Raw genomic sequence first — 21357 nt, 5'->3', positions numbered from 1 at the left:
GGAGTTAAGTAGGGAGCTCATCATTTCGCCTATAAGGCCTTCGGCATGGAATAGATTCCATTTTCACAATCACTGCTTAATGGTAACACAGGAAAAGGCTTGTAGAGAGACGGGGGAAGTACCGGTCTCACACTGACTATACTGGATGCCATAAACAGCCTCAGTCTCATCCACACGGCAAACAGCTCCAGATCCGATCGGAACCCTGGGAACGGCTAGACGCTGGTCACCATGACTAAACACAGCGACTCCATTTGTCAAGAGCCAGACTGAATCTTCCATCAAGTGGCAGAGGAGCGGGTGGTGGGGACTCTCAAGTGGGGAAGAATGGGGTGTCACTTGGCGGACATGGATATCATCAACAAGAGAGAGGAGCATAGTTGACGTCCAGAAAATATCAGAATGAGAAAGATGAAAGCAAGAGAGATGGAAGAGTAAGAGACACATCCCCGCATAGAGGGCCGCATTCTCCGCAATTTTCCCACTCTGATTGGAGTGGGGGATGCAAGGCGCGCGAGTCAGCCGCGAGGACAACAAACAGGTCGATCTCACGTAGTGATAACCGTAGCTTTTCCCACTTGCTCAATTTCAAGATGAGCCAGTATAAAAAGGTGCGGCCGATTAGAATAGACAGACATCCATCGTTAGAACCATAGACAGACCGACAGCATGTCGCCCACCAAGGAGGAAATTCACTGCGACGACGATGTGCCCATCTTGATCGTTGGGGCCGGCCCATGTGGCTTACTCCTTGCGTATTTGCTTGCCCAACTTGGAGGTATGGGACAACTCCTCCACGATATAGGAAGCTGGTCATGAGAGAAAAGTTCGGGATAGATTCGCTGACTGTCTTCTACTTGTCTTTTAGTCCGATCTCTGCTATGTGAACGTTACCCCACCAGACTACAAGCGCCAAAAGCACATGCACTGTCCCCTAGAACACTCGAACTATGCCGGCAGTACGGCTTGGATGTGAACGAGATTCGCAGCATTGGTACCAAACGCGGAGAGGCGTTCTGGGTCAATTTCATTACAAGTTTGAGTGGCAGGCAGGTCGGAAGACTCCCCTATGAGCGCATGGATCCAGAAGTTCTGGAGAGCACACCGACGGTATGACAATTATATGAAGACCTCAAAAACTGAGATACATGCTCATGTTAGTGATAGATGATTCATAATATTCCTCAGCCAGACTTTGAGGAGCTGGTCGCTAAGCGGTTATCCAAGAACAATCTGGTGGAGATACGCAAGAATCATTCCTTTGTTAGACTGACTGATGTAAGTTTCTTGGTAAATCGCGAAACCAATCTAGAGCTGTTACTGATATCGACATAGCGCGGTGATTATGTCTTAGCCACCATCGAAGATCGTGCAACACAGCAAGAATATACTGTGAAGTGCTGCCATCTTGTGGCATGCGACGGAGCAAAGAGTGCAGTCCGGAGATGTTTGGGAATAGAGAGCGAGGGCGAGGACTCTTGTATGTGGTACAGCTGACCCATTCAATACTTTGAGGCTGACCACTACTTAGATGAAACCATGATGACTATCCATATTAATGCCAACCTGCATCCCGTGGTCAAAGAACGAGTGGGTATGTTACACTGGGTTATGGACCCAGAAGTATCCGGTTTCATTATTGGATACGACCTCGGAGGGAACCAAGTCTTGATCTGTAATTTTGATGTGAGTCCAAAATATTGACTCCTCGATTGGTTGTTTACTTCAAGAAACAGCCACCAACTAACTCCGAGTAGGCTGAGAAGCACCCAGTCAACTCATGGGACGAAGCGCTTTGTCGCAAAGTTGTTGACGCAGCTATTGGTGCAAAGATCCCATACGACGTATTGAGTTATCGACCATGGATATTGAGTAGGAAAGTCGCACTTGCATACCGAGCAAACCGTGTATTGCTGTCAGTAGTATCGCATCTAAGTCTCCAGTAGTACGTGCTAACACAGTCGCACAGAGCCGGAGATGCTGCGCATTCTTTCCCACCTACTGGGGGATTGGGACTGAACAGCGGTCTAGGGGATGTCCATAACCTCGCATACAAGCTCGCAGCAGTGCATCATGGATGGGGTGGCGACAAGCTTCTGGACAGCTATGAAGCTGATCGGCGGCCAGTTGCCTGCGATAACGCTGAGCAAAGCGTCAAAAACGGCAAACAGATATTTGGTCTTTTAAAAGCGCTCGGGACTACCGATCCTGATGTTCAAGTTGCGAGGCAGAATTTATATCGCAACATTGAAGACGCACAAATGATGAAGGAGATCAACAAAGGCATTGAAGGCCAGCGTGAGCACTTTGACAACCTTGGTCTTCATGTGGGCTATGTCTACGGTAACCACAAGCGCCCAGACTGTGCCTCGACATATGAGCCCGTTTGCATTCCTGGAGCCCGCTTACCGCACGCGTGGATCAAGTTATTGACCCCAGACCAGATACGGCTTCCCCCCATTGATTGTTCCTATGTATCTGAGTTTCTTCCCGAGGAGCTAAAACTGAAACAGTTCTCCACGCTAGATTTGTGTGCATTTGACGCTTTCACACTCATTGTGGACATAATATCAGCCGATATTTGGGGAAAGATCCTCGAAGAGGTGAAACGGCAACTCCCCGGCAAGTGTAGTGGGCTAAAACTCCAGATGATGACCAGAGGGGCAAACTTTGACATTCAGGCCGGGGGTGGCGAAAAGTGGATGGCGCTGACGAGATTAGCGGAGGGCCAGGCAATTCTAGTCCGTCCCGACCAGCACGTCTTAGCGCGCTTTGAATATCCGGGGGAATCTAGTGGGGTACTGGGGGAATTGAGGGCGCATCTGGCGTGGGATGAGGGTATAGGTGGTTCGGGGTAGATGGACCAACGGACAGACGGAGTTATGCAGAGCCGTCGGGATATCCGGGAAAGTGGGCTGATGTACGTCTGAGAGTGAGAGACAATGTGGTTTTAGATAGTAGATAGGATAGTATCACTCTGCAGAGACGTCTAGTATATCCGACGGGTATAAAATCGATAACCGTTCGCATTGATCGCCCATATAGTAGATGTGAGTAAAGAGGGAAGACCGGCAATGGCGAGGCAAAGTGTGGAGGAAAGCAGTGACGGATAAGAAAACAGCCGCTCTCCACCACCCACGGTGGGGATTTGTGTGGAGAGAGCGTGGGGAGTGACGCCACGGGGAAAAGAATCCCAAGAAGTACGGAAAGCAGATGCCGATCGCAGTCTCACTACACGTTCAGCTATAATAACTACGCGTCGCTGCCTGCTTCCTATTACCCCTCCCCCTCATTATTTCTTCTTCCCTCAATCTCCCCGTTCTCTCCTCACCCTGCAACATTGGCCAATTCCCCGTCTGCCTGTTGCAATCCGCCCATCATGTCCCACTCCGCCGCTGAATTGCAAAAGCCTACGGGCGAGTACCGTCAATACTTGCCCGACCTGAGTCTGAAGCGCTTCCAGGTGATGCGCACTCAGGATGCTCACGAATACGCCCATGATTTCAAGACGCTGAAGAACCCTCCGTGGCTGCATGCGCTGTATATGCACTGGGTTGATCTGCTGCAGGAACCCTTCAAGGGTGTTACCACCGATGGTAAGTTCTTTTTCTCCGATACATTCACCCCGCACCGCCGCTTCGAAGGGTCAATGCTAATCAATTGCCAAAGGAAATGTTCGCCCCGGCTTGTTCACGCTCCAAGATGAAGATGTGCCTGTTGGCGACATCGTTGAATCCGTTCAGAACGTTCTGTCCCTTGCCGACGACAAGCAGCGCCAGGCGCTTTCCTACCACATTGACTCTCCCGAATGGAGGACCTGGTCAAACCCCGAATTTCTTCTGGCCCACAAGGGTCTGCGCCTCGACGAGATTGACAACAAGTTGCGCGATGCCATCATGAACGTTCTGAAGACCACCCTCTCGCCCGAGGGCTACGACAAGGCCGTCAAGGCCATGCGCATCAACCACTTCCTTGGCGAGCTGGTGGAATCGCCCAAGGTGATGAACGAGTTCTCCTACAACTTTGTCCTTTTCGGTCGTCCCTCGACCACTCGGCCATGGGGCTGGTCCTTCTATGGCCACCACCTTTGCCTCAACATTTTCCTGTACAAGAACCAGATCGTCGCCTCCCCGTGGTTCACCGGCGCCGAGCCCAACGAGATTGACGATGGCCCGTACTCGGGTACTCGCATCATGCAGATCGAAGAAGAGCTTGGCCTCCGACTGATGCAATCCCTCACCCCTGACCTTCAGCAGAAGGCCCGCGTATTCGAACAGATGCACGACCCCGCCATGCCCCCAGGCCGCTGGAACCGCGATGACCAGCGCCACCTGTGCGGAGCCTACCGGGACAACCGCGTCGTCCCTAACGAGGGTATCACCGTCGAGGGATTCTCCGAGGAACAGAAGAAATTCATGTACGGCATTTTCGAACAATACCTGTTGTACCTCCCCGCTCGGGCTCGTCAGATGAAGCTGGACCAGATCCGCCAATACGAGTCGGAGACTTACTTCTGCTGGATCGGTGGATACGGCGACAGCGACCCCTTCTACTACCGCCTGCAGAGCCCCGTGGTTCTGGTCGAGTTCGACCACCACTCCGGCGTCTTCCTCAACAACGAGGAGCCCAAGAAATTCCACATTCACACATTGTTGCGTACGCCGAATGCCGGAGATTACGGACAGGCTTTGCGGGCTCAGATCCCCGCTGTGGAGGGACTTAATGGAAAGGAGATTGTGTGGGAGAAGTCCGCTCTGTGAAATGCCGGACACGTGTCAATATATGATGATGTTATGTGAATAGAGTGTTATATAGCGTACATACATATGGAATCCATGATATCCTCCAGGATGGCTATGAGGCTGTCACCATCCTGACCAACCACTTCTCGATCTGTGAAGTCTATGTATTGTCCCTTAGGCACAAAGCTGCTCCAAAGAAATAACTCGGACTAATGGGATTTATTGGATCCATTCATCGGCAGAGTTATCAAGAGGATCATAGCCGATGTCGGGACTCACAAGGGGCCGGATCAGCGGAGGAATGAAGATGGGTCAGGAGGTAGCCTTACTTCTTATAGGGACAGACTTGTCCCGCACGGTCCTCATTCGCCCTATCTATCTTAGCCTATGGATGTTTTCGTAGCTCTTTACTTCTTACAAGACATGAGATAATGGCCTCTATCTAGGATATTTGCTGTTGTTCACACATCGGATTGTGACCATACAGAGAACTCCTACAGATATGTTGCCATGGTTTACCTGTGAATCTATTCGAATCGTTGAGTTAGTAAAACTTCGAGAATTAGGAGGAGACAGTGCTAATCAATTAGTAGTTTACTGTGTATAATGGGGATGTGTGTAGTCCACTACTACTTAGGAGAAGTGATATTAGCGTGGTGGCTATATTTTGCCTTGTGGGCCCTTGGTTACTCTGGTAGGATGATATTTTACTTCCATGTGACTGTCATGCTAGTTTAGTACTAGTAAAACGAACTTGTCATAGTGTGGATAGCACTATATGAGTGGACATATTTGTTGTTTTTGGAGGTATGTTCATCCAATTTCTGAGGAGGTTACGTGATGATTTTCGAGCTATTTGGTGTCTCTTGCCAGGCATAGTCACAGTCTATTGCGACTCCACTGCAGAGTATATCCGTCTTGTTTCAGGTGCCCTACTGATCATATACCGAGTTCAACTCGCTTGATTACATCCAATCCTATCAGACTTTTGTCCCGGAGATGACATCTCCCGGATCTAATGATAAAACCAATAATAACCTGCATTAATGCACAAGTTGCAAGGATGTCCAGTAACGTGACCAACAACAACTCCCGAAAGTGACATCTTGCTTTATCATGCCCACTAAACCGTAAATCCTTCTGAAACTGGATCCTCCAAGCACAAAGCAGACAAGCGAGCAAGCAAGCAGACAGGCAGGCAAGGCGCTCTCGGCTCCGAAGTGGGCCATCCACCTACTGACCCTGCTGCTTCAGTGGCCTGTCACTCGTTGCCATGTCTGACTGCCTCGCCAATTCTGCACCAGTCGAGCAATTCTACTTAGACTTCAGAAACCGATTTGTTTTCCTGGAAGCGTGCTCCACTGACTACCCTCTCAGATTTGGCCTTCCAAAAACGGTACTCATGAACAATTAGCTTCACTTACAGCCTCCACAGCTCGATGTACCCTGCACGCGAGTATTCCGACATAAGTTGGGACTTTCATGATCTCGCTGCGGTTCGGGATACCCAAACTCAATCGGCGGTGGCACAGTCGGTGACGCCGATGACCTCAAAGACTTTCCAATCATCAGCTGGACTACGACAGGGATGAGGTGGCTGAGTGTTGAGCGGACGCGTGTATCCTGCACTGTCTGACCGATCCACTTCGTTTATACTTATACGAGGGAGCTTTCATTGTTCCTGTGAGATTGCAAGCCCCGCAGCTTGCGAGTGGGCAAGACAAGGCAATCGCGCTGCAAACAGGATTGCTATGCCCAGCTGAAGTCCCACTCCCCATTGGGATGAACATACACCATTGAAACTTATGCATCAGGCCATGTCTTCGGCAGTGATTGTCATCCTTCTTGCGCAGAATTCCTTCCAAAGTGACCAAGCTGTACAATGATCGGGCGCGGCAAATAGTTGCTTGTTCCTTCCCAACTTCTATTGGGATGTATGAAGGCTTTCACACATTATCATCCTGTCAACCTCGTGGACCGGATTGTTTACCCGTCGGCCGGATTTGAATACCGAGTCGATGACATGACACGTCGACATCTATCACCAAATGGTCTTCCGCGGATCAGTTTGCGAATATAGTATTTGCGTGTCGGAAAGGGCCGCCCCATCAAGCCGTGTCGGGCATGGCGCCATCCACAAGGACCTATGAGGGCTGCAGATGAGGCTTGGAGCTGACGAGTCCTCGACGGATTGACCGCACTGGAGAAAGTAAAGATAACCGGGGAGGAGGAGCATCAGTAAGGCAGCGCCAAATAAGAAGAAGAGATCGGGTTCTCACCAGCAGCGGCTCGACCCGCTAGTCGGCTCCAACCGCCTGGCGGATCTGGCTTCTGGGCGCTTCGATCCGAAAAGCCCCCCATCCCACTACACTTTTTCCTCGCTACTGGCTCATGATCGCTCTTATGGCCTCAAAAGCGGTCCGGACTATATCCCTTGAGGGTCTTGAAATCGTATCGTGTTGGGAGGCTAGCAAGAATATAATTTGAAGGCCTCCGATGTCGCCGCCGTGGTATAAACTCGGCATCCCTTTCTATGGGCTCTTGCATGATTTGCCTCCCATACTACTGTTCCATTCTTCTTTCCTTCTTGAACCGTTCCTCCTTCCTTCCTGAACCGTTCTTCCTTTCCCTCTAAACATCCTTTAAATCCCCTACTAACCCCACTTTAATGGGTAGCGGGATACAGAATCTTTCTAGAAAAGATGGGCGAACTCCAGCACTATCCGGCCGATACACCCAACGTGCCCTTCGCACAACGCCCGATCATCATTCTGGGTGCGGGCATTATTGGTTGTGCTGCAGCACGACAGCTTCTACAGGACGGCTTTCCAGTCATCTTGGTCGCTGAATATCTACCTGGTGATCAAGATTTCCGCTATGCATCCGCATGGGCTGGGGCGGCATGGCATCCAGCGGGCGGAATTTGTTCGGAATGGCGATATCTCCAAGCCATCAGTCATCGCCACCTGCTGAAAATGGCACAAGAAGAACCCGAATCTGGAGTCAGCATTGTCGATGCCCTGGAATATGTTGAACGACCTCCCGCTGAAAACTCGTCGGCATGGGGAAGGACTCTGGCTGCCAAGGTAAGACAGCTCGCACAAGCAGTAATAGACATAGCTCAGGGGTTGACACAAGACTTAGTGGCGTGACTTACAACCGGGTGAATATCCATCCGAATTCAGCTGTGGATGGTCGTACGAGACTCTCGTCACCGATCCCACCATCCACATGCCGTATCTGGGCAAGAAGATCACTGCTCTGGGCGGCCATTTCATTCGCAAGCGGGTAGAGTCTCTTGAAGACCTCTATCACATGTTCCCCGAGTCAAGTATATTCATCAACGCTAGCGGAATTGGAAGTCAGACCCTCAAGGACGTCCAGGATGACCAGTGCTTCCCGGAAAGGGGGCAGAACGTGTTCTACAAGACGGAAAACTGTCGCACAATGTACTTCCGGAACGGCCAAGAATACACCTACGTGATCCCTCGGCCCATGTCACATGGTGTCATTTTGGGAGGAGTCAAACAAGCTGACAATCTGTAAGGCCTGATCACGAATACCCAAGCAGCTACACCTTTGGGGACACCGAATACTAATTCTATAACAGATCCTCCGAGCCAGACATGGAAATCGCCCGAGATGAGATCGCACGCGCACACCGTCTCGCGCCCGAAATCGTTCCCGAGAACCCACCCGAAGACACCCTCAGCTACATCGTCGGCATCCGGCCCTCGAGGAAGGGTGGCTTCCGCTTAGACTCGGAGCAGCACGAAAGCCGGTACATCCTCTCAGCCTATGGATTCGGCGGAGGCGGCTATGCCTTCTCGTACGGAGTCGCCGATGCACTGTGCAAGATGGTGGAAAAGGTGGAGCGAGAGAATGTGATCTGATCTAATCCTTGTGATCGAGGGTGCTGATACCTTCATGGGAAGAATGCTGGCCATTCAGCCCCGTGGATGTGACGTTGATGTTGACGTTGACGTTTAGTAGATTCATTAATTAACATTGAGCAGTGTCGTCGCAGCACCCTCAACGCTATTATTAATACAATGCATTAGAGTACTCATAATCTAAAGCGAAGAGTTGTCCATAACATGCAGGAAGTTAGCTACCCCAGTAATCAACCATCCATAGTACCGACAATCCCCATTTCCGCCTCAGGCAACAATACAAACATACACCTCGTACCCGTATTGAAATAACAAATCCTGACAAGACACCCCTCCTTCAACGCTGACAAATCTACTGCCTTGCCAAGCAGATCAGTCAATATGCGTGTTGTGATTGGACAATTATTCTCCACGATCCAGGGAATCAGTGATTAAGCGTGTCAGCAGGGTGCATTAGCGTCTGCCTTGCGCCTTGGTTCTCCGGACGGTGGAGATCGTATCTCCGGAGGGGAAGGGAGTGGCATAGGATTTGGTCGTGTAGAGAGTGTGATGATGATGTTAGTATTGTTGCTGTGGTTAGATTGAGTGCTTATTCTTATGTTTATGTTTATGCTTATTATATGTATGTCTGTGCATACGTATGGATCTATAGTATACTATATGTTGTGCTACACTAGTTGCTGTAGGGGAATACTAGATAGGTTTAGGATCATCACTGCACTCATGCATATGTACTCACTCACAGTAGGTATAGTAGTTTGCACTATGGCTTTATATGGAAAGGAAGAGAAGAGAAGATCATAACCCGTTATATTCAATCGACTTACTCATCACATCATCATTCCTAACAATCAACACCTTACAATAGCCATGGCTGCACCCTACAAATACCTAATAATCATCTTCTCCCCCCTCTTCTGCCTCCAGCGATTCGTACTCTTCAACAACTCAGGACACCCCCTCAACACCCACGGCCACTTCCTGAGAAACTGCTCCGTGACCTCCCAATTCGCCGGATCCGACGGCTCTCCCCACACCAACAAACTACACGTATCGGACGCATTATCCCAAAATCCCATAACATCATGACAAAGCTCATCATCATCGAACCGATCAATCATGAGACACAAATTATCCCGGAGACGCGGCAACGGGAAGAAATCTAACCACGGGTGATGCGGCACCTGCATTTGGATCTTCGTCGGACGGAGACTCACAGGCAATCTCTTTTCCTGGATAGCCTCGGGCGGGAGGGTGTTGAAGAGGGAGAGGGCATCGTCGTCGTCACACCAGGTGGTGCAATTGCCCAACCCGAGGACCGTCATGTTGGTCATGAAGGCGCGGAAGACGTTTAGTTTGCTGAGCGTGAGGAGGTGGTCCGCGGACGGGGAGCCCCGGAAGTAGCTCTCGTAGGCGACCCGTGCGAAGTGCTCGAATATTCGCCGGATGTTTTCCGGTTTGGAGGCTTCGCTGGTTAGGGTGCGGCGGGTGATGAGGGTTTGGGAGGATGGAGAGGAGGAGGAGGAGGTTGATGATGATGATGATGATGATGGGCTGGTTTGCTCATGCTTGGTGTTGGTGCCTAGTGCTGGTGGTGGGTGTGGTTGTGAGGAGGATGACCGTGTGACCAGGGCATTGTTGCTGTTGCGTTCGGCTTGTTTTCGTTTCCCTTTGATTATTTGACGTTAGTTGAGATTGATTATAGATGGGCATGTGGTGGATGAATCTCACGGTATGCTCGCTGGTTCAGCCGGTTCTGTCGTCGTCGACGTTCCTGGCGGTCGCAGAGACCAGCCCAGTCATCTTCAGGGTCCACTTGAGCGGCGGCGGTAGAAGCAGCAGCAGCAGCAGCGGGGGTCACCACGGGGAGTGGCGGTGATGAGGAAGACCGCGTGGCTTTCTCCGTGCTGATGTCTTGACTAGTCGGCGACCGTAGCAAGTCCGATCCCATGTGAGAGTATATGAATTGGATGGATTCCTGTACTGAGAGGCGAGAGATGATGATAGTGACGATGGGGGGGGATGATCGGAGAGAGAATGCCGCTATAACGGAGTAGGAAAGGCAAGTCGAAATCCCATGAAAAGAGCAGGTCCGCCGGTGCTTTTAAAAGTCCAGCGCTGCGACGGTTTCGAATGGGTTTCGAGGACACTAACCGGAAGGGTAGTAGTGGTTGCTCATCATACATATGGTATGGTTCGGTAAATACTAGTGTTACGTTACGCGTTAGGAGAACATCGTCTATGAGTTGGTAAGTTGTACATTCATTCTGTGTCGATAATAACCTAATCAGGGAGTTCTGTGAAAGAGATGTCTTCAGCAGGAAGCAGAAGAAACCTATACTGTACATATCGATTAGAATACAAACAAGCCACCCAAACGCTAACTATGCTGAACAAAACAAAACTAAGTGCTGCGAGACCTTGTCTCTTCTCCCTTGATGACTCGCTCTAGATGTGCTCGCTCTCCACTGTTCTCTACCAGATTTCGAAACACACCTCCCTCGATGTCAAGCAACTCCTGCGGTGTGCCAAACTCCACGGCCTTTCCGGCGTCCATCACGAGGATTCGATCAAAATCCGCAACCGTGCTGAGGCGGTGCGCAATGACAAGGAGCGAGGTAGCATTGCGTCCAAACTCTTCCCGAATGGACCGCTGAATCAAAGCTTCGGTTTGCATATCCACTGCGGAGGTGGCCTCATCCAGGATCATGATCTTCGGCTGGGAGACTATGGCACGCGCCAGGCAAAGTAGTTGCCGTTGGCCTTGGGAGAGATTGAGCCCTCCCTGAGAGACGACTGATGACAATGACGCGAAAAAATTGCTTGTTTTGACCGGTTCCGTGCTCGAGTTCGCGGATGACGGCAATGTACTGCTGTCGCTCAGTGGCTCGCTACTTGAATGCGACGCCAGGGTCAGTGTATCCTCGAACGAGACCAGATGTACGCGTTCTAGAGCGTTGTAGAGTTCCACATCACTATACTCGTTGAATGGATCCAGATTAGACCGCAGCGTTCCCGAAAATAGCACTGGGTCTTGTGGAATGATGGCAAGACGGCTCCGTAAAGCTTCAAGCTTGATTTGCGAGATATCCAGCCCATCAATGAGTATGCGCCCTTGTCGGGCCTCGAGGAAGCGGAACAATGCCAGGGTTAGCGATGATTTTCCGGCCCCGGTACGTCCAACAACGCCCACTCGCTGGTTGTTCTCCATAGTGAAGGTAAGGCCGTCAATCACAGGAGGCAGGTCGGGGGCGTACCCCACAACCAGATCCTCAACTTCGACCTTTCCACGCGTGGGCCATGCCGCTGGCGGGTTATGGCCCCCTTGCTCCTCCAGCTCAATGTTGCAGTACTCCAATACCCGCTCCGTAGCATTCATATCTGTTTCCACATTTGCATAGAAGCGCAGGCCCATCGACACAGCATAATTGTACTGTAGCGCAAATGTCATGGCGAAGCCTGCCAGTGCCGGTGAGATGCTGGGAACGTACACTACCAGAGCTGCTGTCATCCCGGCCAGTACGGCTCCCGCAATACTCATCCGAAATGATAGCCATCGGTCTAAAAGCCAGAGATACCACGCCGCCTGAGCATGACGATCGATGCGCTCATACATATCTTTCAGGTAGATCTCTGCTTTGTTAAAAGCTCGAATTGTGGTCAGACCGGAAAGGCTGGACCCAAACCGTTCTAGGACAGGACTCTTAGCGGTACTTTCGAGTCGTTTGATCTGACGCATTCCCGTGAGGTAGATCTTGGAGAGTCGAAAGCATAAGACCAGCAGGATACAGGCAAGCACCAACAGTATCGGGGATACCAACACTCCTGCTGCTAGTATACTAGTCAGCTCCAGAGCCTTGAACACGAAGTGTCCAATATCATAACCGAGCCTCCAGTCAAGAATGTACATGTCAGATGTGAATCGATTGAGGATCCGGCCGAGGGGCACCGTATCTAGCCATCGCAGCGGTGAGCGCAACACAGCTGCTAATAGGTCATCAAAGAGTCGCTGGGAAGATTCCAGAGACGCAAGGGCAAGAGCCAATGTTCTCAGGGTTCCAATGATACACGCGGCTACCGAAAAGCATACATATATGCTGAGATAGAACATGGAGTCCTTGTCGACAAAACGTCTGTTGACATCCATTGTTCGAGATTGGATGGCACCGTTCGAATCGGTCAGTTGGGATGAGGATGCGGACGAGTCTGTCCAAACGCTTATCCACCAGGACTAAGAACGGTCAATTTGGTCCGTGACTGGAAGAATATGGGGACTTACTCTTCCGACTAAAAGCGCCATGAATGCGACATAAGCCAAAAACGTTATCATCCACCAGCGTAGGCATTTCCCCTTGGTCATGTATGTTGTGTACACTTGCAGGGACACAGCTCCTTTCTCGCGCCTCTCGTCTTCCGTGAACTTCCTTGGAGGCTCGGCAACACTTGTCGCTACTGAAAAGCCTGACTCAGTAGATACGCGCTTCATCGGTGTTATCGGTGTCACAGGTTCGTCGTCTACCACATCGGCATTGCGACCATTTGATGACTTGGCAGATTCGCCCAACAAGTCTATCAAGTTCTGAGTGGCTGCCAATTCATCTACTGTTCCAGCATGAATTGTAAGCCCGTCAGACAGAATAACACAGTAGTCAGTCCGAGACAGGCACAAGCCTAGATGATGCGTGACCAGGATCCTGGTCCTGCCATGGCCTAGCTTGCCGATAAGGGCATGCTCATACACGTGGCGCCCAGTCTCAGCGTCAAGTGCACTGAATATATCATCCATAACTAGGATTCCGGCACGAGAATAGAGAGCACGGGCAAATGAAATGCGCCAGCGCTGACCACCACTCAAATTAATCCCATTTGCACCAATATCGGTCCGATCGGCATCTGGAAACATTGCGATGTCTTTCTTCAAGCCTGCGGCGTAAATGACTTTGCGGTATCGATAACGATCGTACGGAAGGCCGAAAAGGATATTGTCCTTGATAGTGGCGTTCTCCAACCAGGGGTTCTGAGCAACATATGCGATGGCCGAGTCAATGATCCAGTTGTGGCGAGTGGCTCGCTGATCATATGTCCTGTTTATGGAAGGAGCATGGGGTACTGCCACGGTCCCAGATAAGACATCACACTCCCCCAAGATTGAGGCTAAAAGTAGGCTTTTCCCAGAGCCAGTCTTTCCGGATATTACACTGAGGCCCTTTGGGGGGAATTGCAAGGTGAGGTCTCGGAGCAGAAAGCGCTGGTCGAACTCTGCCCCTTCCTCGCCAGGCCAGGCAATGGTCGCATTGTGAAAGGAAATCTTGTCGACAGCGGAGGTATGGGGGGACTTTTCGGGTGAGCCCAGATATCGTTCGATACGATCCGCGCTAATTTTGGCCTCCATTCCCTTCGAAAGTAAATCAGGCAAGCTTGCCATGGCTGATTCTAGGGAGCCAAATATGGAAAGAGTTGTAAACGCAACGGAAGCAGAAAGCTCGCCACGAGTCAAAGTATATACTGTCAATGAGACGGCAGACAGCATTAGAGGTCCCATAATCCACACAGACACCATGCCAATAGTATAGAGTGAGGTTTGCCAGAGGAGCCCTAATTCAACGCGGCGCTTCTCGCTAATGCGATCCTGCCATTGCTGCTCCAATGCTGCAAACTTGATTTGCCGGATCCCATGAAGAACCTCCCCTACAGCTCCCATTCGTTTATCGCTTGCTTTCATGTATTCTTCTTGTGCCGTGGAGTAGTTCTTCGTCAAATAGGCGTTCATAGGAGCCACTAGAAGAGCAGTTGCGATGCCGGCCAATAAACTCGGCCATCCTATAAGGTGGACTAAGAAGACACCTCCTATAAGCAGTCGGATGACAGATGAGGGAATCAAGTAGTTGAACATAACGAAATCTGCAATGCGTTTGGAGTCCACCGAGGCAAGATTGATAGGGCTTTGGCTGACAACATCCTGTTGCGGTTCGTCTGCATCGCGGTCATCCCCTTCCTTTTCCTCTAACGATACAAGCTGCTTGACATCCTTACACCTCATTGACTTGGCGAACACGAGCGCTGAAAGACCTTCGTAAATAGGGATCCAAAGTTTTGCATATATGATCCACCAAAGCCACGATTCGATGCTGGACGAGATGATGAGAACGGTTCCCAACCCGAAAACCCAGGCCCATGCCTCATTAACATCCTTTGAATTCTCGTCAGGGTTGGAATAGCGCTTCTCGAGCGATTTCAGTATTCCGTACATCGCTGCCTGTGGGCCGAAACTTAACACGCAGATAATCATGCTAAGTGATGACTGAAGGATGAGTGACTTTTGGTGTGCCACCACGAGGGACCGCCAGAGTGCTCGCGAACCTCGCGTACGATCAAGATGTGCATGAAGAGTTTCCGAGCGTGTATCATACGGCATCTTGGGGAGATCATCAATCTCCAGACCTTCATTGGCGACCGCATGGTTCAAGAGATCGTTTACCCAGCTGAATGTGAACCGATTCATAGCACTCACAGTAAGCTCTCGGTCGACAATCTGGCCATCGTGGTGCACGTCCGGGCGTCGAGGAAGTAGAAGACAGAGTGTAGCCCTAAAGAAGGATATTCCAAATTGACTTATCGCCAATCCCAACGACACGGCATCCAGGCTATACCCAGTATTGCAGACCAAGCCAATCTCTAAGCAGGGGATTATGGCGGCGAGTAAGCTAGCCCCGAATCCATATACTCCTAGCATGTACCGCTTGGTAGGTGCCGGCTCAATGAAGAAACCGATCGTTTGTACGGATAGAACTCCCTATATTCGGGGTTTCCGTTAGAGTTAGTTAGACGCAGAACAAACATTTAGCTGTCGGACTCACCCAGCTCCCCGTCTGCAGGCAAAAGGGAACAATCAAGACATGTTGGCCCTTTGTTATAGACAGGATGGCCTGTGCCAACGATATCCCAAGCCCAATGACTGATAGAACGGCTATTCCTAGTCTCTGCCAACGATCTGAAAAACCTTTCAACGCCTCATCACTGGCCTCCCCGTCCTTATCCTCATAGCCAGGTCTGTCAAAAGCATGTGCTCCGGGTAATTGAATCGGGGGTCTTTCTTTGACATGCAAGAATCGCCGGATTATGCCGTGTAGTGCAGGAACAGTACAGCTTGAAATGAATAGAGTGCCTAGAGCGCCTATAGCAATAGACGCCATGTCCTGGTTTGATGCCATCCTACATGGAGGCAGAACCACATCCGTTGCTGTAAGCTGGAGGGTTGATAGTGTCGAGATTAGATGAAAATGTTAGAGACCTAATTCAACAGTAATTTTGAGAGGTGTTTTGCTCCCACGCGTAGCTGTAGAGCTTGCATTCCACCTGCATTCTTATTGCGTGCCTTGCATCAAGGGGGAGCGGCCACGATCGCGTACCCAACACCACGGGTGAAGAAAGACACAGAAGGGTAGCCCCTACTTATAGTAAGTCTAATGACTGTACTCTCCACAGGCTAGTGTGGCATTATTGTGGCAACGATACGGATTTAATTGCAATAGTCAATAGTATCCCGGTGTACAGTGTAACAGTCCACCCATCCATCTGACCACAGTGAGGATTGGTCCGTCATTCTCTGACCGATATCGCATGATTGCGAAAAGCTTTGGTGTAACCTTTGCATAGACAAGAAGATTAAACGCAAAGACGGGAATACCTCGATAAAGGCTGGTGTGTTGGAGGTGAAGCACAAACGATCAGCTTTGTATAGAGAACCGCCCAATTTGGTAAGGTGCACAAGGTACTTGGCGGAGTGACCGCATTGGCTTACAAGAAGGCATGAGGTTCTGCCGCTAATATGGGCGGTCAGGAGGGCGGTAAAGTTTTATACAGATTCAGACTCATTGTTCCGGGGGTTGTTCAAAATTATATCCGTCTATATCCGTCGATTCCGCGATTTTCTCAGCGAGGTCGACGAGGTTCTGCCGCTTTTAGCGGTCAGATAAGCGGTAATAATATGCAGTAAACTATGGTGCCCGGGCCAAACAGTAGTGCAGCTTCGGGATCGGCGAAACCAGAAAGCGACCGCGCTAGTCCAGCTTAGGGTAGCTCTCTGGAGCCCAGCAAGTCACGGGGAGCACCCGCTATTATTCAGCGGGGCCGAGATGCTGATTTGCTGACAATCCATGGCCGTACATTGGGCGGCGCGGAGTCGCTGTCCAACTCCGGCCCCGACTTCGCTGCGGAGGACCCCGGCCCATTTTTGCTACTTGGAGTCACTTTCCTCGGTCGGGTCTACTTAATCCCTTCCTCTTGTTGTGGTCAAGGGTTTTGAAGGTCTCTGTGTCAGTTTGAACGCATTCACCCCGCTGCTGCACCCTTTCCTGTCACACTGTCCCGCGATCCACGCGCACTAGGACGGCAATGCTTCTTTCCCAAACCCGGGGGCGTATGCCCTCCGCTCTCCGGAGCATCGCCAAGCGCTCTTTGCTGAACAGGTATGGATAACGGCCTAGAACATGACTTGTGTCCTTCAATTGCTTCAGAATACAGGCTGATATTAGTTTCATACATTTAGTCGCCCTCTGTCCACCACTCTGCCGAAGCAACAGAACGGTAACGATGACGAGTTTACTGGCCTCAACAAGGTCTCCCGCCACATTACCCAGCCCATTTCCCAGGGTGCTTCCCAGGCTATGCTGTATGCCGCTGGCCTCACTGAGGCGGACATGAACAAGGCCCAAGTCGGTATTTCGTCTGTCTGGTACAATGGAAACCCCTGCAACATGCATCTGCTCGATCTCAACAACCGTGTCCGCGAGGGTGTCCAGAAGGCTGGTTTGGTCGGATTCCAGTTCAACACTGTCGGTGTCAGTGATGCTATCAGTATGGGTACCAAGGGAATGCGCTTCTCTCTCCAGAGTCGTGATCTGATCGCCGATTCTATCGAGACCGTTATGGGTGGTCAATGGTATGACGCTAACATCAGCATTCCCGGCTGTGACAAGAACATGCCTGGTGTGTTGATGGCAATGGGACGTGTGAACCGCCCCAGTTTGATGGTCTACGGTGGTACCATCAAGCCTGGCTGCGCCTCCATGCAGGGTAACGCCGACATTGATATCGTCTCCGCCTTCCAGGCCTATGGTCAGTTCATCAGCAAGGAAATCACCGAGCCCCAGAGATTCGACATTATCCGCAACGCCTGCCCTGGAGGTGGTGCCTGCGGTGGTATGTACACTGCCAACACCATGGCCACTGCTATCGAAGTCATGGGCATGACCCTTCCTGGATCGTCTTCCAACCCCGCCGAGTCTGACGCTAAGTACCTTGAATGTCTTGCGGCTGGTGAGGCCATCAAGACTCTGCTCAAGGAAGACATTCGTCCTTCGGATATCCTGACTCGCCAGGCTTTCGAGAACGCCATGGTTTTGGTCAACATCACTGGTGGCTCCACCAACGCCGTTCTTCACTTGATTGCCATTGCGGACTCTGTTGGTATCAAGCTGGATATTGAGGACTTCCAGTCCGTTTCCGATCGCATTCCTTTCTTGGCGGACCTCAAGCCTTCCGGCAAGTACGTCATGGCTGACCTGCACAAGATCGGTGGTACTCCCTCTCTGCTTAAGTTCTTGCTGAAGGAAGGTCTCATCGATGGCTCTGGCATGACTGTCACCGGTCAGACCCTGGCCAAGAACTTGGAGAATGTGCCGGACTTCCCTGAGGATCAGAAGATCATCCGTCCCCTGTCCAACCCCATCAAGGAGACTGGCCATATCCAGATCTTGAGGGGCTCATTGGCCCCTGGTGGCAGTGTCGGCAAGATCACTGGTAAGGAAGGAACCGTCTTCACTGGAAAGGCTCGCGTCTTTGATGATGAGGATGATTTCATTGCTGCTCTCGAGCGTAACGAGATCAAGAAGGAGGAGAAGACCGTCGTTGTCATCCGCTACACTGGTCCTAAGGGAGGACCTGGCATGCCCGGTAAGTCGCTACAGCAAAATGTTCTCCTACACTGTGCACGTGTACCAGTAATGCTAACGAATTGCGACGAGTAGAAATGCTGAAGCCCTCTTCTGCCCTGATGGGTGCCGGCCTCGGACAGTCCTGCGCCCTGATCACCGATGGCCGTTTCTCCGGTGGTTCTCACGGTTTCCTGATCGGACACATTGTTCCTGAAGCCGCCGTCGGTGGCCCCATTGGTCTGGTCAAGGATGGTGATGTTATCACTATTGACGCCGTGAAGCGTGTTCTGGATCTTGATGTTGAGGAGACCGTCCTCGCGCAAAGAAGAAAGGAGTGGGAAGCCGACAAGGCTGCTGGCAAGCTCCCTCCCACCGGCCTGACCCTCAGAGGTACTCTCGGCAAGTACGCTAGGTACGTATCAGGCTCTAACTGGCATCACATATATCAATACGATGCATATCTATGGTTCATGTCTAGACGCGATGCTAACGTTACCCAATAGAACCGTCAAGGATGCCAGCCACGGCTGTATCACCGACTCTCTCGAGTAATCGGGAAGGCATATATGACCATATGTCCTTCTTTGCGTCCATATATTCTTCGAAAGTAACTTGTGTCTTATATCAATCTCTTTTTTCTTTTCAGCTACTCTATCTGGGATGATTTTGGGTCGTTTTGAGTCTGGGACCGCACGTGGCTACTGTTTTGTATAGGCGAATTGAAACGAACCAAAAGTGCTGCTTGTTATGACCTCACTATATGGTCTCGTGTATTTACAGAATATCAAATACAGCAAATAATATTGTTAAGAAATCATATATTCTCCCTGGAAAGCGAGGTTAATTACTCCGCACCCCATATCCGTTCCACGGATCGTATCTGGATGCACGTGGGCCGTACATCACATGACTGTCGCTTAGTGTTTGCAAAGTTTGTAAATTTTTCTTATCGGCTTCTACTTTCTATCGAGGGGCGTCTCGTTTCTACTTGGCTCAAACCCTGCTTCGTCGGACTCACATCTTTCCAGGCCTCAGCCGGAGTATATCTTCATCATGGCCCCTGCTCCGATCGCATCTTCGAGCGATGATATCGCGACTGTTCTCCAATTAGTTACGCCACCTCAGATTGCCCCGCACCGCTCCCACGACCCCTCCAACAATCAGAAGCGGAGTGATCCCTTCCAGTTCGGCTCCCGGTACCTGGAAGAAGGAGACGATGTCTTCGAGTTCAACGCCTGGGACCATGTCGAGCCCGACGACGAGTTCAAAGCCTTCGCAGAAGTCCAATATTCGAAGCAGCGCGAAACCCCCGTTTCGGATTTCGACAGAAACCGTTTCAATGCCGACCCTGCCAAGTGGTGGAACCTTTTCTACAAGAACAACACAGCCAACTTCTTCAAGAACCGAAAATGGCTCCGCCAGGAGTTCCCTGTCCTTGCGGATGTGACTCAACCTACAGCAGGAAAGAAGGTGGTGCTGGAGGTCGGTGCAGGCGCCGGAAATACTGCCTTCCCATTGTTGGAAAACAACGAGAACGAGGAGCTCATGGTCCATGCTTGTGATTTCTCCAAGACTGCTGTCAAGGTCATGCGCGAGAGTCCACACTACAATCCCAAGTATATGACAGCTGATGTGTGGGATGTCACGGCGGAGCCGGATGAGAACGGCAATGGACTTCCTCCGGGCCTTACTGAGGAGTCGGTCGATGTCGTCGTTCTCATCTTTATCTTTTCTGCCTTGGCTCCAGAGCAGTGGAACCAGGCTCTTCGTAATGTGTACCGCGTCTTGAAACCCGGCGGACATGTGCTGTTCCGCGATTACGGACGGGGCGACTTGGCACAGGTTCGCTTCAAGAAGAATCGATACATGGGCGAGAACTTCTACGTTCGTGGTGATGGAACACGGGTGTACTTCTTTGATCGCGATGAGCTTGAGAAGATGTGGGGCCAATGGACTCCGGAGAAGGGCTTGCCCACAGCACTTGCGACAGGAGAGGAAGCTGAGGCCAAGGATGAACAGAGCCTTACTGACATCAAGGGTGTCTTTGACATCGAGAAGCTAGGTGTCGATTACCGGTTGATCGTTAACCGTCAGCGCAAGCTGAAGATGTACCGCTGCTGGATTCAGGGCCACTTCCTCAAGCGCGATACCACTGCCGCCGTCGATGCTTCGAATAACGAATCGTGATATCCTTTTGATCCTTCCGCAAAAGCTTAGCCCATGGCTCTGGGGCGTGGTGGAAGTCGCAGGATTGTTACTCATAGTGGCGTCAACATCGAACAAGCTACTGTTGTGTAGACCACATGCAAACAGCCAGCTTCTTTTCCATGTCACATATTTATTACATGAGGATTCGGGGACTTCCACTCGTTTGGAAGATGCTTCAAACCCATCCGACTCTCGAACGAACTCTCGGAGATCACATGGAACGGAGGCTTAGGGCAGTTGGTCACGCGCACAGCCAGTTCGTTGCGGCACCTAGTCGATAATTTAATCGACTTCTCGTGAAAGATGACTGTCATTCGGCCCCCAGTGCTTACGTTCTCAATGAACGTAAAAGTGAGTTTTTGATCCTCGATGGAGGATCTGATGATACCCATGACGATAGATAGAGACTAGACTAGAACTCATTTGGTTACATTCTTGGGGCGACTTTCACATGGATCAATTGATCGCATTAATTTCCCTGTCTCATTCATTGGGCGGATGTCGGGAGCCTTGTTCTACCCTAAGTATCACAAGCTCAAGTAGAATGACCCTATCGACATTCCCGACAGCTCATGGTAC

General features: G+C 50.9%; 7 protein-coding genes across 7 annotated transcripts; 5 read left to right on the top strand and 2 right to left on the bottom strand.

Annotated features, from left to right (window-relative positions):
• The first annotated feature begins 587 nt into the window (after window positions 1-587).
• On the top strand, window positions 588-2862 carry BO88DRAFT_358850 (3-propionate hydroxylase). Its single transcript, XM_025703805.1, has 7 exons — window positions 588-778; window positions 869-1110; window positions 1168-1278; window positions 1336-1480; window positions 1532-1686; window positions 1758-1915; window positions 1970-2862. Exons 1-7 carry the CDS (start codon window positions 670-672, stop codon window positions 2856-2858), a joined length of 1809 nt encoding a protein of 602 aa, XP_025566643.1. The 5' UTR covers window positions 588-669; the 3' UTR covers window positions 2859-2862.
• Window positions 2863-3261: 399 nt separating this feature from the next.
• On the top strand, window positions 3262-4890 carry BO88DRAFT_485169 (DUF3500 domain-containing protein). The gene is made up of 2 exons (XM_025712325.1): window positions 3262-3596; window positions 3670-4890. Exons 1-2 carry the CDS (start codon window positions 3380-3382, stop codon window positions 4758-4760), a joined length of 1308 nt encoding a protein of 435 aa, XP_025566642.1. The 5' UTR covers window positions 3262-3379; the 3' UTR covers window positions 4761-4890.
• Window positions 4891-7211: 2321 nt separating this feature from the next.
• On the top strand, window positions 7212-8826 carry BO88DRAFT_170906 (FAD-dependent oxidoreductase). The gene is made up of 3 exons (XM_025701660.1): window positions 7212-7828; window positions 7887-8284; window positions 8353-8826. Exons 1-3 carry the CDS (start codon window positions 7445-7447, stop codon window positions 8633-8635), a joined length of 1065 nt encoding a protein of 354 aa, XP_025566641.1. The 5' UTR covers window positions 7212-7444; the 3' UTR covers window positions 8636-8826.
• A 358-nt stretch (window positions 8827-9184) lies between these two features.
• BO88DRAFT_401922 (DUF3425 domain-containing protein) lies at window positions 9185-10725 on the bottom strand. The gene is made up of 2 exons (XM_025705965.1): window positions 10367-10725; window positions 9185-10304 (listed from the first exon to the last, which is right to left on the bottom strand). Exons 1-2 carry the CDS (start codon window positions 10584-10586, stop codon window positions 9517-9519), a joined length of 1008 nt encoding a protein of 335 aa, XP_025566640.1. The 5' UTR covers window positions 10587-10725; the 3' UTR covers window positions 9185-9516.
• Window positions 10726-10883: 158 nt separating this feature from the next.
• Window positions 10884-15846, bottom strand: BO88DRAFT_358837 (ABC transporter; the record flags this gene model as incomplete). Its single annotated transcript, XM_025703804.1, has 3 exons — window positions 10884-12866; window positions 12915-15428; window positions 15493-15846. The coding sequence occupies 3 exons, from the start codon at window positions 15844-15846 to the stop codon at window positions 11040-11042; spliced, it is 4695 nt and encodes a 1564-aa protein (XP_025566639.1). The 3' UTR covers window positions 10884-11039.
• A 1049-nt stretch (window positions 15847-16895) lies between these two features.
• ilv3 (dihydroxy-acid dehydratase ILV3) lies at window positions 16896-19298 on the top strand. The gene is made up of 4 exons (XM_025705964.1): window positions 16896-17103; window positions 17184-18589; window positions 18664-18982; window positions 19074-19298. Exons 1-4 carry the CDS (start codon window positions 17057-17059, stop codon window positions 19120-19122), a joined length of 1821 nt encoding a protein of 606 aa, XP_025566638.1. The 5' UTR covers window positions 16896-17056; the 3' UTR covers window positions 19123-19298.
• A 221-nt stretch (window positions 19299-19519) lies between these two features.
• Window positions 19520-20829, top strand: BO88DRAFT_170840 (tRNA(Thr) (cytosine(32)-N(3))-methyltransferase). The gene has a single exon (XM_025701656.1). It carries the CDS (start codon window positions 19624-19626, stop codon window positions 20755-20757), a length of 1134 nt encoding a protein of 377 aa, XP_025566637.1. The 5' UTR covers window positions 19520-19623; the 3' UTR covers window positions 20758-20829.
• The last annotated feature ends 528 nt before the right edge of the window (window positions 20830-21357 follow it).

The sequence above is a fragment of the Aspergillus vadensis genome (assembly GCF_003184925.1).
Source record: "Aspergillus vadensis CBS 113365 unplaced genomic scaffold BO88scaffold_3, whole genome shotgun sequence".
Lineage (NCBI taxonomy): Eukaryota > Fungi > Ascomycota > Eurotiomycetes > Eurotiales > Aspergillaceae > Aspergillus > Aspergillus vadensis.
This window is presented reverse-complemented; position numbering and strand designations above follow the sequence as displayed.